At 35.1% G+C, this 12,943-nt stretch overlaps 1 protein-coding gene across 1 annotated transcript; it reads left to right on the forward strand.

The window, feature by feature from the left end:
* Positions 1–2,964: 2,964 nt before the first annotated feature.
* On the forward strand, positions 2,965–3,633 carry LOC127122070 (uncharacterized). Its single transcript, XM_051052477.1, has one exon. The coding sequence runs from the start codon at positions 2,965–2,967 to the stop codon at positions 3,631–3,633; it is 669 nt and encodes a 222-aa protein (XP_050908434.1).
* Positions 3,634–12,943: the final 9,310 nt, after the last annotated feature.

Raw genomic sequence — 12,943 nt, forward strand, 5'->3', positions numbered from 1 at the left:
AAAACTTAAATTTTAGAAACACTCAAAATGCAATCAATGATGTGTTATTCTATTTTCGTCTTGTATTGAAGTTAACTTCAGGACGGATTATACAAGTTAACTTTCAAATCTTTTTAATATGCTTAGTTTATTTGATTTTGTCTATTTTGTTTCTTATGTTTGTCTTTTTTAATTATGATATGATATATTTAGATTAATTAAAGATAAAATGTTTAACAGTCGGGAAAGATTAAGACATGGTAGAGTGTTCAACATGTATCGTTGGTGTCACTTCATTTAATGCAAAAGTATCGTTTTTACGGAGGCATGTGTCTCATGCTACTACCCTAGAAGTCCAACATGTTGAATTTGGTGTTGTCGTTCATGATGTTCAATAAATATTATATTTTAAGTCATTTTGAAACTTATAAATGGCTTTAAATATAAGATTTATACAAAATATGTCAAATTTATAACAAATTGAAGAGGAAAATCTAATGTCCTAAAGGTTAGTTTGAAACTTAACATCCTAATTCTCCACTGAATTGTGAAATAAATACACTATCATTAGTTTAAAATGTGTTCAGGATTTTGCCAGGAAGTTAACTTCTTGACTCATATTTCCATCAATCTTTTGACAAAATAAGGGTAACTTCTTGATGGGAGCTTCTTAATGTACACTTAAAAATATATAGATTTAAAAAAATATATATCTTTTAAAGAATTTATTTTTAAAGAAAACTAAACACTTTTCACACACGTAATAAAAATAAAAGTTGAGTTCAAATTAAAAATTCAAAAAGAAAAATAATTAGTATCATAAAAAATCAAATATTTACCCTTAGCTTAGAAAGGTTAAAAAATTAATTGATAAAATATTATTTTAAAAATTATTTAGATACTCTCAAAACAAATTTAAATTTAAAAAGATGCTCATCTAAAATAAATTAAAATGAGAGTTTGGTTCCTATGAAATTATTGATGTCATGGGTTGGTTCGGTCAAAGGTTCAATGAGAAAAAACTCACATCTAATCTAAATCTTGAATACTTCAATCAAGTCTCTTACATGGGGGATTGGAGTTGAAGTAAATGGTATGATTTAAACTCTCACTCATATATTACTCATTATTTTCTTATTGACTTTGGTATTGGAGTGTTAATTTTTCATGCCAATCATCCTTCCATCTTACTATAAGCTCAAGTCCACTGTAGAAGCATTACCTCGCAGTCTCATTAATCAACTCTAATTTTGATCCAAGATAATGACACCGTCTGAGGAATTAACTTTTGATTACTGGGAATTTCCACAATTAGATTCGTCTAATTCAAGTCACAATTGGTATAATAGTCACAATAAGATGAAGAAAACAACTCTCAATTGTACTTCCCCTAACACTTTTTGTCCTTCTAACATCGAATCATCTGTGAACTTCATCATCGATCAGTTCAACCATATGTTACCTGACGAGAAAGAGCATTTGTCACATAATGGTATGCAGATCGAGAAGCGACATAAAAATAGACAGATGTCGGGGTTTTTAAACCACAAGTGTAACATGTCAGCGGCTAAATAATGATCTTTGTGCCCAATATGTATCCCAATCTAGGAGGCAAAAATCACCTGAAAAGGTTGAAGCAACCATGAAAATGGTTCAAGGCTTACTCGATGCCAAATTTATATCCAAAGTTAAATATATTTAAGGGTTTTTCAATGTCGTGTTTGTAAATAAGACTTAGGGGAAGTGGAGGATGTACATTGATTACGTGGATCTCAATAAAGCATGCCCCAAAGACCCACACATCTTTGGATCAAGAAATCACTTGAAAAGGCTAAAGCAACCATGAAAACGGCATAGGGCTTACTCGACACCATCTTTATCTCCAAAGTTAAATATATTTAATTGCTCTCTAATGTCATGATGGTGAAGAGGACTTAGGGGGAGTAGAGGATGTATGCTTGCTCGCATTCTAGAATCCGTTCAAAGTGTTATATCCTTGAAAAATATCTTCCATCTAGGAGATCTTATTATTTATTTAGTCATATCTAACAAATCAATTAGCATTGTCATTGTGTGGGAGCCAAATTTTATTCAGAGTTTGGTTTACTTCATCTCCAAGGCACTAGCCTGACCAAAAGTACACTATTAACTAAAAAAGAGAAAATGAAATTAGCATTGGTGACAATGTCCAATAAATTGCAAAGATATTTTCTGACACATGCAGGGGTGGTCCTAACCATGGGCTCGCGGGGCGGGAGTCCAAAGCACCATAATTATATATATATATATATATATATATATATATATATATATATATATATATATATATATATATATATATATATATATATATATATATATATATATATATATATATATATATATAATATATATATATATATATATATATATATATATATATATATATATATATATATATTATTTCTATTATGAAAATACTTGCTAGAATTATTTTATTTTTTAAATAGTGGCTAACAAAATTATAGGGGTACTACAAAGTTAAAAGTAATAAATTAATGTAGTTTCTCCTAAATAAAATATAGAGTAGAATAAAATCTATTAATTCCCCTAAAATAAAATCAATTAATATATAATTTTGGCAATTAAAGAGTCTAATTGGGGCATTAAAAATAATGATATATGGAATATGAATCATTGAAAAATCAAATTTCTAACTCTTTATTAAGACTCAAAAGTCACAGAACTTTACCCTAGTTTATAAATATGTGTTCTTTCTAATTCTCAAGTCTCAATCTAATTATAATCTCTCCATCTATCTGGAAAATCATAAGTGTTCAACAAGAAAATTAGAACAAATTAATCAAGTTTTCATGTTAATTTTCACTTTTTAGGGTCAAGTTTGATTTGGTGTTCAAAGACTTTTGAAACAAATTGATCAAAATTTAAGTTGAAGGTTAAAAATCAACATCAGGTACTATTGTTTCATCTCTTTGATTGTTTAAAATGTTGTCTAAAAAACAATTGTCTAACCATCTAAAACGAAAAAGAAAGAAACTAATTGAAATTGATAATAAATCTCAAAAGGGTGTTATTCATAAAAAAATTGGAAAAGATCCTACAATTTATATTTCAAATGATGCAAATTTAGGTAATTTGAACCTTGAAGTTGAGAGTTTAGAGAATGAACAACTAAATAGGATTGTTGAAGAGCAAAATATTTTGGTTGAAAACAATAAAAATGAAGATGTTGATGAAGCTAGAAGTTTTTATGATAAAGGTTATAATAATGAAAATGAACATATCTCTGTTTTTGTTTATGAACAACCTAACGAGTCTATTCTATTGGACATTTATGATCCAAGAACATGGAATAACCTTAGCAATGACTTAAGAGATGAATTACTAAGAAATGGTTCTAAAATAGACGTGTCAATTGAGAATGATCCTAAAGATACTTCTAGTAGGCATTTCTCATCATCATCATCTTATATTCGTTATTATTCTAATGGAGAAGAGCAAGATAAGAATTATCTTGTTTATTCAAAAGAACTGGATAGAGTTTTTTGTTTTGACTGTAAGTTATTTGGTACAAGTTGTAGAATGAATTGCTTAACAAATGAAGGTTTTAATGATTTGAAATATATTTATGAAAGGCTTAAAGAATATGAATAAAGCGGTGCACACGTGTCTTTCATGAGTAAATGGATTGACTTACAAATTAGATTTAAGAAAAATATAACAATAGATAAATATCTTCAAGAGCTTATAAGAAATTAAAAAATGCATTGGAATGATGTCTTACTTAGGATAGTTTATGCTACTAGATATCTAGCTGAGCAAAATTTAGCATTTCATGGAAAAAATGAGAGGATTAATGTGGAAAAATAATGAAAACTTTCTTTCTCTGGTTGAAATGATTGCTTAATGGGATCCTGTCATGCAAAAACATTTTAAACGTATTAAGAATAATGAAATCCATTATCGTTATCTTAGTCATAAGATTCAAAATGAATTGATTAACATGTTAGGTAATGAAGGCAAAAGTGCAATAGTCGAAAAAATCAAAGAAGTTAAATATTTTTCTGTGATTCTTGATTGTACTCCTGATGCAAATCATCAAGAACAAATGACTTTCAATATACGTTGTGTGGATGCTTATATAAGTCCAATATAAATTGAATATTTTTTAAAGTCTATGACACAACAGGTCAATGATTGTTTGTGGAATTACAAAATGTATTAGAAACTCTTGGTTTATATATATATATATATATATATATATATATATATATATATATATATATATATATATATATATATATATATATATATATATATATATATATATATATATATATATATATATATATATATATATATATATATATATATATATATATATATATATATATATATAATGTGAAAGGACAAGGATATGATAATGGATCAAGGTGTACAAAGAAAATTATTAGATGTTAACCCTAGAGAATTATACACAACATGTGGTTGTCATATCCTTAACTTGACACTTTGTGATATTGCAAATTCTTGTACTAAAGCTAAAGATTTTTCCGGAGTGTTACAACGTATTTATACTGTATTTTCTCATTCGACAAAACATTGAAAAATTCTTAGAGATAATGTGAAAGGTTTAACTATTAAACCATTGTCACAAGCACGTTGGGAAAGTCATGTGAATAGTACATATGCAATTAGATCTCAAACTTTAGATGTAAGAGAAGCATTACTTCATCTAGCTGAACAAGATAATGATCCCAAAATTAAGAGTGAAGTTGAATCTTTAGAAACTCATGGAATTGGAAACTTTGAATTTTTAGTAGCTATGATTATTTGGTTTGAATTGTTAACTGTTGTTAATGAAATTAACAAAATTTTACAAAAAGAAGACATGTGTATTGATGTGGTTATAGAACTAGTAAAATGTTTGATCAAGTATTTGAAAAGATATAGAGAACCTGGATTTATAAATGTTAAGGCTAGTGCTGTGTTGAAAGAGTATATCTTTGGCAAATATTTTTGTATCGTATCCACAGAGATTGGGTAATATTATCGCCGTTCTATAATTCAAATGTTATAAGTTTATAAAGTAACAGGGTTGTTTTGTTTGGAAAAATATCTTGTTAATAAATGTTAACAAAACTATTAAGTAGTTTTAGACAAATATAAAAGCTTGGCAAGATTGGAGTTCACTATTTCAAATATCTATGATTCCCTATGATAAATAATTAAATTCAAGATTATTGATGATGTTCAAATATCCTCTCAAAGTCATTTATGTCTAAATGATATTGTGATAGTTACTATATTGATCCTTAGACGATCTCTCCACCTAACTATCAATATAGTAACCTTGAATGATCAATATCAAAGAATAGTAATGAATAAATCTATCTCTACAACTTATTCACTACTTGAAAATCTGTTTTATGTCTAAACTCGAGTAATCTCTCTCGACAACTACTCAAATCTGGTTTTCAACTTAAAGCAAAAACAGTTATCACTACATCAACAATCTCTATCTCATATATATATCAAAGTGAATACATAAATAGATGAGAATAGCTACTACCTCCAATCTTGACAAAAGGGAGTTTAGCTCCTCATCACCATTGTTACAAAGCAGAAGGTTTTTTTAGAAGAAAAACTCTGTTTTCTCTCTTACAAAAGTTCTACAGCACAATGTGTGAATGAATGGAATAATGTCTCAATACCCTAGGTTAAACTATTTTATCTCTACCAAAAAGGTTGACATTTCCCTAATTGGACATTGTCATCAGCAGCAGAAAAGCACTTCCCAGGCAGACATCAAAATGGCAATTACTTTTTCTGCACAGCAGCACATTTGACCCTTGGTCAGCTTGCTGGATTCGCAGCCTTCGCGGCGCGAAGGAAGTTCGCGGCGCGAACTGTTGCTTTCCCAGCTTCCTTGTTTAGCAAGCTTCCTCCAAAATGCCATGTTGAAACCAAGGTCTTGCTTATCCATAATTCTACACAACTAACAAAAAATGTGAAATAACTATTCAAAACAAAATAAATTAAACCTAATTGCATTTATACAAATTAATGAAGATAAAAGTGTGTAATTACATCAAAACTTGGTAAAAGGGACCAATAAAATGGTATAAAAAGTAGTACAAATTGGTCCCTAACAACTCTCCCCAACTTAGCATTTTGTTTGTCCCTGAACAAAAGTTTCCACCCTCACAACCAAGATCATGACACAAAAGATTTAAACAAGCATTTATCAAGGACATTCAAATGGTTCAAAAGTGTTTGGCCTCTTCTCAATTCACCTCTCTCAATTCTAGACAAACATGAATAAGGGAAATGGTAAAGTGCAAAAATCATTCCAAGGATTTCAAAGTCATACATGTCAAAATTGAATCAAACTTACGCACACATCAATATTGATGAATAACATGAAGGGTTACTTTCACTCATCCAAGCAGTTAAATCAACAACAAATCGAATCATGCGGCTATCACAACAAGTACCAAATCATGTGAAAAATGAGAATCAAGAGGTCTTTCAAAGGTTGTAATGTGGCTTAGGTTGTAAGAAAGGGTATGATTAAGAGAATTCAACAAGGTTGCCTATCCTAAGGGAGCATTCCCAAAGATTCAACTCTACACAATTTCCTTTTCCTTGGTCCCTATCTTTTCTTTTCAAATCCACACAACCATGAACATTTTTTTTTTTTTTTTTTTTTGCTCTATGGTTTCAAGGGTGATTTCTTTTTCTTGTTTCTTTTCATATTCTTACCCTTCCATAGAAACTCACTATTCCAAGTTCCCTATCAACTCTTCACTTTACTCTCCCCAACTTTAGATTCCACAACCAGATTTATTCAATAATGCTCCCTACTTAAACATAAGCAAAAGGCAAAATTTTTGCAAACAACTCGGTTTGAGGTTTCAACTGATACGAAAGAAATTAGGATTCATTTATTCCACAAATTTCAATTGATTTTACAATGATCAATCAAATGAATCCTAATTAGCTCAAAGGGGGTTAACTAAGGATTACTCCTCACAAGGTTCGTTGATTTAAGCGTTTTGGTCAAGTGGTTTTTCTCACAACAAAATGCCTCTATCATATTCAAAAATTTCACACAACATTAGATTGATGCATGATTTAGCATGATAAGAATGAGTCAAAATAATGCTCGGTTTCCCGCTTTTTTTAGTGCACAATGGAAAGCTTCCTCACAAATGGTTAAGTCCTATTTTGATTCAAAACTGACATATACTTCAATGAATTTATGAAATGGAATTTGCACACAACATCAACCTACTCATGCTAAGTCTAGAAAGCGATAAAGTGTACCTTGAAATGCCGACACTAATTCTTATCATCACCACTCGAAGTATCCTATGCTTCTTTCTTTGCGAACAATTCTTGGTTGCTTTAGGCTTGACTTAAGCGTAAGAACAGTTAAATAGGACTGTTGGTAAACCAATTTGATTAAAAACACACTTAAATTTCAAAAAAAAAATACTCATGCAATTATAAAAAAAATACTAAAGAAAAATTAAAGTGCTAAGATAAAGTCACGGTGAACTAGAGCCACCAAAAAGTACATTACAAAATTCCCAAAACAAAAACAGAATTGGTAAACAGAAAATCAAACACACAATACTCTCAAAACTCCACAAATTCACTCCTCTTCCTCTTCATCACCACCTACACCTCCGAGAACATCTTCCATTTCCTCATTTGGGTCAGCACTACCTCCTGCACCCCCCATAAAATTTGGCCTGCCCACAGGCCAATTAGCATAAGCTGAATAGTCAGCTTGCGATGGAAAAGTACGGGCCTCTGGTGCCAGAAACGTGTTCTGGAACTGCTGCTGCATGGCATCGAAAAGAAAGGATTGAGACCTCCTGGAGGCCTCAAAGTTCTCACAACAGTAGTTGGCAAAAGCCATCTGATCAAAACCTGGGGTACTCTGAGGTTGAGGCTGAGATCGGGATCTGGCTCGGGCTCGAGAAGAAGAAGTACCAGATGCATCAGTCTTCTCATTCGGGTTCTGCAGAAACCTGTTCAAATAAGCGTCACTGATCACACTGGTGATCGAGAAGTGCACTTCCTCAGGGATGCGGACATTTGCCTTACGGCACAGTCCCATAATAAGTCCTGGATAAGCTAGCACACCAGCCTTTCCCCCGAAATTTGTTCCGCTTAACACAATCTTTCTCAACTCGCATGAAATGAGGGCTGCGACATCCACCGTCTTCCCAATCATGATGCAGTACAAAAGAAAACCGACATCCAAGGGAATTGTGGTGGTGTGGCTTCTGGGTCTGATATTGGTTAACAGTAGCACCAAAAAAGCCCTAGCATCCAAATTGAAATTTTCTCTCTTCCACAATTTCGGATGCCCTTGATCATTCACTTCAAAAGATTTTCCACGGAGACAAAGGGTGGCATTGACTTCTTCCAGATTCCACCTGTTGGCTACCTCCATGACACTGTACTCACAGCTCTCGCCCTCTCCAAGAGTTAAGGGGTGGCCTAGATAGGAATTAATGTCATCCCTTCCAAATGAAACAATCTTTCCCCTTACCCTGGACTGGTAAATGAAGGTTGTACCTTCCTCACGATGCATCGCATTCGCATAGAATTCTCGGACCAGGTCGTAGTTAATTGCGGCTTCCGGCTCACATAACTTCATCCATTTTCTTTGCTCGAAAGCCTCAACCACTCTGTGATACACCCCAGTTGGAGCCAGCCGGATAAACCGTTCAGGTAAAATGGTTCTCTTGACAAGGCTCTCAAAGCGTGCTTCGTGCTCCTCACTGATGAACCTTCGGATAGCACGGGCCTGAGGAGGTGCCGTGGTCTTAGTTCTCTTAGACATCTGCAATCAAAACCAGCACAACCACAGAATACATATGACAGCATTAGTCAACAATCAAAAAGAAAATGGCTGCTGGAATTCACAGTTCGCGGCGCGAAGGGTGGTTCGCGGCGCGAACCCTGCGATTTCAGGAAATCCCCAAAAGCTTCCTAGGGTTTCACCATTGAGGGATTAAACACATCCAACCAGCCAAAATACTCAACCCTAACATAATCCTATTCTAATTCACACATGCATAGCGATTCAAAACAATATTCACAGAGAAATTCGATTTCTAACCAACCCTAACTTGAAAAACCCAAAAAGGGATTGGAAAAGAGGAAATGAAGATTACATACCTTTTGAATCTCTACACTTGCTAAAAGAAGAAGATTGGAAGAGTGGGACACTGAAAAAGTTGAGAAATGGGGGAATTTTGGGGTTGAGGTGAAAGCGCGGCAAAAGGATTTGAAGTGAAAAAGGTTTGAAATGAAAAGGATTTGACCTAAACAGTATTTAAATGATTTCTGTCACGCAAAGTTCGCGGCGCGAACAGGGGGTCGCGGCGCGAACTGCATAAAACAGAACCAATTAAAAAATTTTCACTCAGTTCGCGGCGCGAACAGGGGGTCGCGGCGCGAATTGCAAAAAACAGAACCCACTCAAATTTATTCACTCAGTTCGCGGCGCGAACAGGAGGTCGCGGCGCGAACTGCAAAAAACAGAACTTCAAACTTTTAAAACTTTAACAGAGCTAAAAATCACAAAACAGAAAAATTTAAAATGCACACAAACAACGTTGGGTTGCCTCCCAACCAGCGCTTTGTTTAACGTCGTTAAGAGCTCGACGGTACCTCAATTAGCTTGATCCAGATAAGGAAAGGACACACACATCACGGTTTATGTCACCGCTATGATAGACTTTCAGTCTTTGACCATTGACAGTCCAGCTTTCTTGTGACTTTGGGTCCTCTATCACAATGGCTCCATAATTCCGTACTTCCTTGACCACAAATGGTCCAGACCATTTAGACTTCAATTTACCCGGAAACAACTTCAACCTTGAGTTAAAAAGCAATACCATCTGGCCAACATGAAACTCTTTGTGGCGGACCTTCCCATCATGGTATGCTTTTGTCTTCTCCTTGTACAGCTTATTAGAATGGTAAGCATCGTTCCTTAGTTCCTCTAACTCATGGAGTTGACCTTTCCTTCTCTCTCCAGCTAGAGTGGAGTCGAAGTTCAAAAACTTAAGAGCCCACAATGCTCTATGCTCCATTTCAACTGGAAGATGACAAGTCTTCCCATACACCAGTTGAAACGGAGTCAGCCCAATAGGTGCTTTGTAAGCAGTGCGATACGCCCACAAAGCCTCATCTAGTTTTAAGGACCAATCCTTTCTTGAGTTCGAAACTGTTTTCTCAAGTATCCGTTTGATTTCCCGGTTTGAAACCTCAGTTTGACCGTTCGCTTGTGGGTGGTAAGGAGTGGTCACCTTATGCTTTACACCATAATGTTGCAGAACTTTTTCTAAAGGTGTATTGCAGAAGTGTGAGCCTCCATCACTCACCAACACTCGAGGCACACCAAAACGTGAGAATATGTTCTTCTTTAAAATTTGATCACAGTTTTGGCATCGGCCTTGGGTGAGGCAATTGCTTCCACCCACTTCGAAACATAATCGACAGCTACTAAAATGTACTCATTAGAGAATGAAGAGGGGAATGGGCCAACGAAATCAATACCCCAACAGTCAAAAACTTCTACTTCTAGCATGTTGGTTAGAGGCATTTCATCCCGTTTTCCTATTCCGCCACTCCGTTGACATGCATCACAACTCTTCGCATGTTCGTGCGCATCTTTGAATAAAGATGGCCAATAAAATCCAGATTGGAGTACTTTAGTGGCTGTTCTCAAACCACTATAGTGACCTCCATACGGAGAGTTGTGACAGTGCCACAGAATGTCTCTTGATTCCTCTATTGTTACACACCTTCTCAAAATATTGTCTGCCCCTACTTTAAAAAGGTAAGGGTCATCCCAGACATAATATTTTGCATCAGCTAAGAATTTCCTTCTTTGATTGCAAGTGAGGTCTTCCGGTGTTAAACCAGTTGCTTTGTAGTTAGCAAAATCAGCAAACCAAGGCCTCACTTGAATCGCATAGAGTTTTTCATCTGGAAATTCTTCTCTCACCTCTTCTTCTTTGTTTGTAATTTCTACATTGACCAATCGAGACAAATGATCTGCTACCAAGTTCTCGGAACCTTTTTTTTCCCGAATTTCTAGATCAAACTCTTGTAATAAAAGGATCCAACGAATAAGCCTTTGTTTTGAATCCGGCTTGGTAAGCAGATATTTTATTGCGGAGTGGTCAGTGTAGATTACAACTCTTGAACCAATCAAATAAGCTCTAAATTTTTCCAATGCATATACTATGGCTAGCAATTCTTTTTCAGTTGTTGCGTAATTAACTTGGGCGTCATTCAACACCTTACTAGCATAGTGTATGGCATGGAAAACTTTATCGCTTCTTTGTCCTAACACCGCACCCACTGCATAATCGCTAGCATCACACATGAGTTCAAAATCAAGATTCCAGTTTGGTGCTACGATTATTGGTGCGGTGATCAACTTTTGTTTCAAATCTAAGAAGGCTTTAAGACACGACTCATCAAAAAGAAAAGGCGTACCTTTGTTGAGTAAATTACTCAGTGGCTTTGCGATCTTTGAGAAGTCTTGTATGAATCTCCGGTAGAACCCGGCATGTCCTAGAAAGCTTCTTATTCCTTTGATGTTAGTTGGAGGTGGCAGTTTTTCAATAACCTCCACCTTGGCCTTGTCCACCTCTAGCCCTTCAGAAGAAATCTTGTGACCAAGTACTATACCCTCAGTGACCATAAAATTGCATTTTTCCCAGTTGAGCACTAGGTTGGTCTCCACGCATCTTTCCAGAACTACATCAAGGTGCTTCAAGCACATTTCAAAAGATGATCCATAAACAGAAAAATCGTCCATGAACACCTCAATGCATTCTTCTATCAAGTCTGAAAAGATAGCTTGCATACACCGTTGAAATGTGGCCGGTGCGTTACATAATCCAAAGGGCATTCTTCTGTAAGCAAAGATGCCAAAAGGACATGTAAAAGCTGTTTTCTCATGGTCTGCCGGATTTACTGAAATTTGATTATACCCCGAATATCCGTCCAAGAAACAGTAGAAATTTTTGCCCGCGAGCCGCTCCAACATTTGATCCATGAAAGGTAGTGGGAAATGATCTTTCCTTGTGGCTTGGTTCAACCTTCTATAGTCGATGCACATCCTCCACCCTGTCACTGTTCTCGTCGGAATCAACTCATTTTTATCGTTTTTGATCACCGTCATTCCGCCTTTCTTGGGGACCACTTGTACCGGACTCACCCATGCACTATCAGATATGGGATAAATCATTCCTGCTTCTAAAAGTTTAACAACTTCTTTCCGAACCACCTCTTTCATTGATGGATTCAAACGCCTCTGAGGTTGCGCAACCGGTTTGAAATTTTCCTCCATCATTATCTTGTGCATGCAATATGCTGGACTAATACCCTTCAAATCGGATAAAACCCACCCTATCGCACCTTGGTTCTTTTTCAAAACTTGAATCAACTTATCTTCCTCTTGCATGGACAATGTGTTGCTTATAATCACTGGTTTGGTACACTCATCTCCAAGAAACACATACTTCAAATGTGCCGGAAGCATCTTCAATTCTAACTTTTGCTCTTCAGTTTCCTTCTTTGCATCCAAATCTTCCACTAATTCTTCTTGATAGGCCAGCTCACCACACGATTCCAACTCATTCAACATCGCTTCGATCTCTCGTTCCTCATTGTCGGTTAACACATTGTATGCTCCGATAAGGGATCTTTCCAAAGGATTAGAAATATGGATTTGATTCACGACTTCCACTACTTCCTCTTCACTTGCATCAATTCGAAAAGAATCATGCTTGTCAATTGGATGTTTCATTGCTTCGAAAAGGTTAAAAGTCACCTCTTCGTCTTGAACTCTAACCTTCATTAACCCATCATCTATGTCGATCATCATCCGAGCGGTCTTCATAAAAGGTCTTCCAAGGAT

Source organism: Lathyrus oleraceus, chromosome 2 (assembly GCF_024323335.1).
Source record: "Lathyrus oleraceus cultivar Zhongwan6 chromosome 2, CAAS_Psat_ZW6_1.0, whole genome shotgun sequence".
In the NCBI taxonomy this organism is placed as follows: Eukaryota; Viridiplantae; Streptophyta; class Magnoliopsida; order Fabales; family Fabaceae; genus Lathyrus; species Lathyrus oleraceus.

What these genes read in the sequence shown, in the direction of transcription:
- LOC127122070 (XM_051052477.1), top strand. Translation starts at nt 2,965, where the DNA reads ATGTTGTCTAAAAAACAATTGTCTAACCATCTAAAACGAAAAAGAAAG.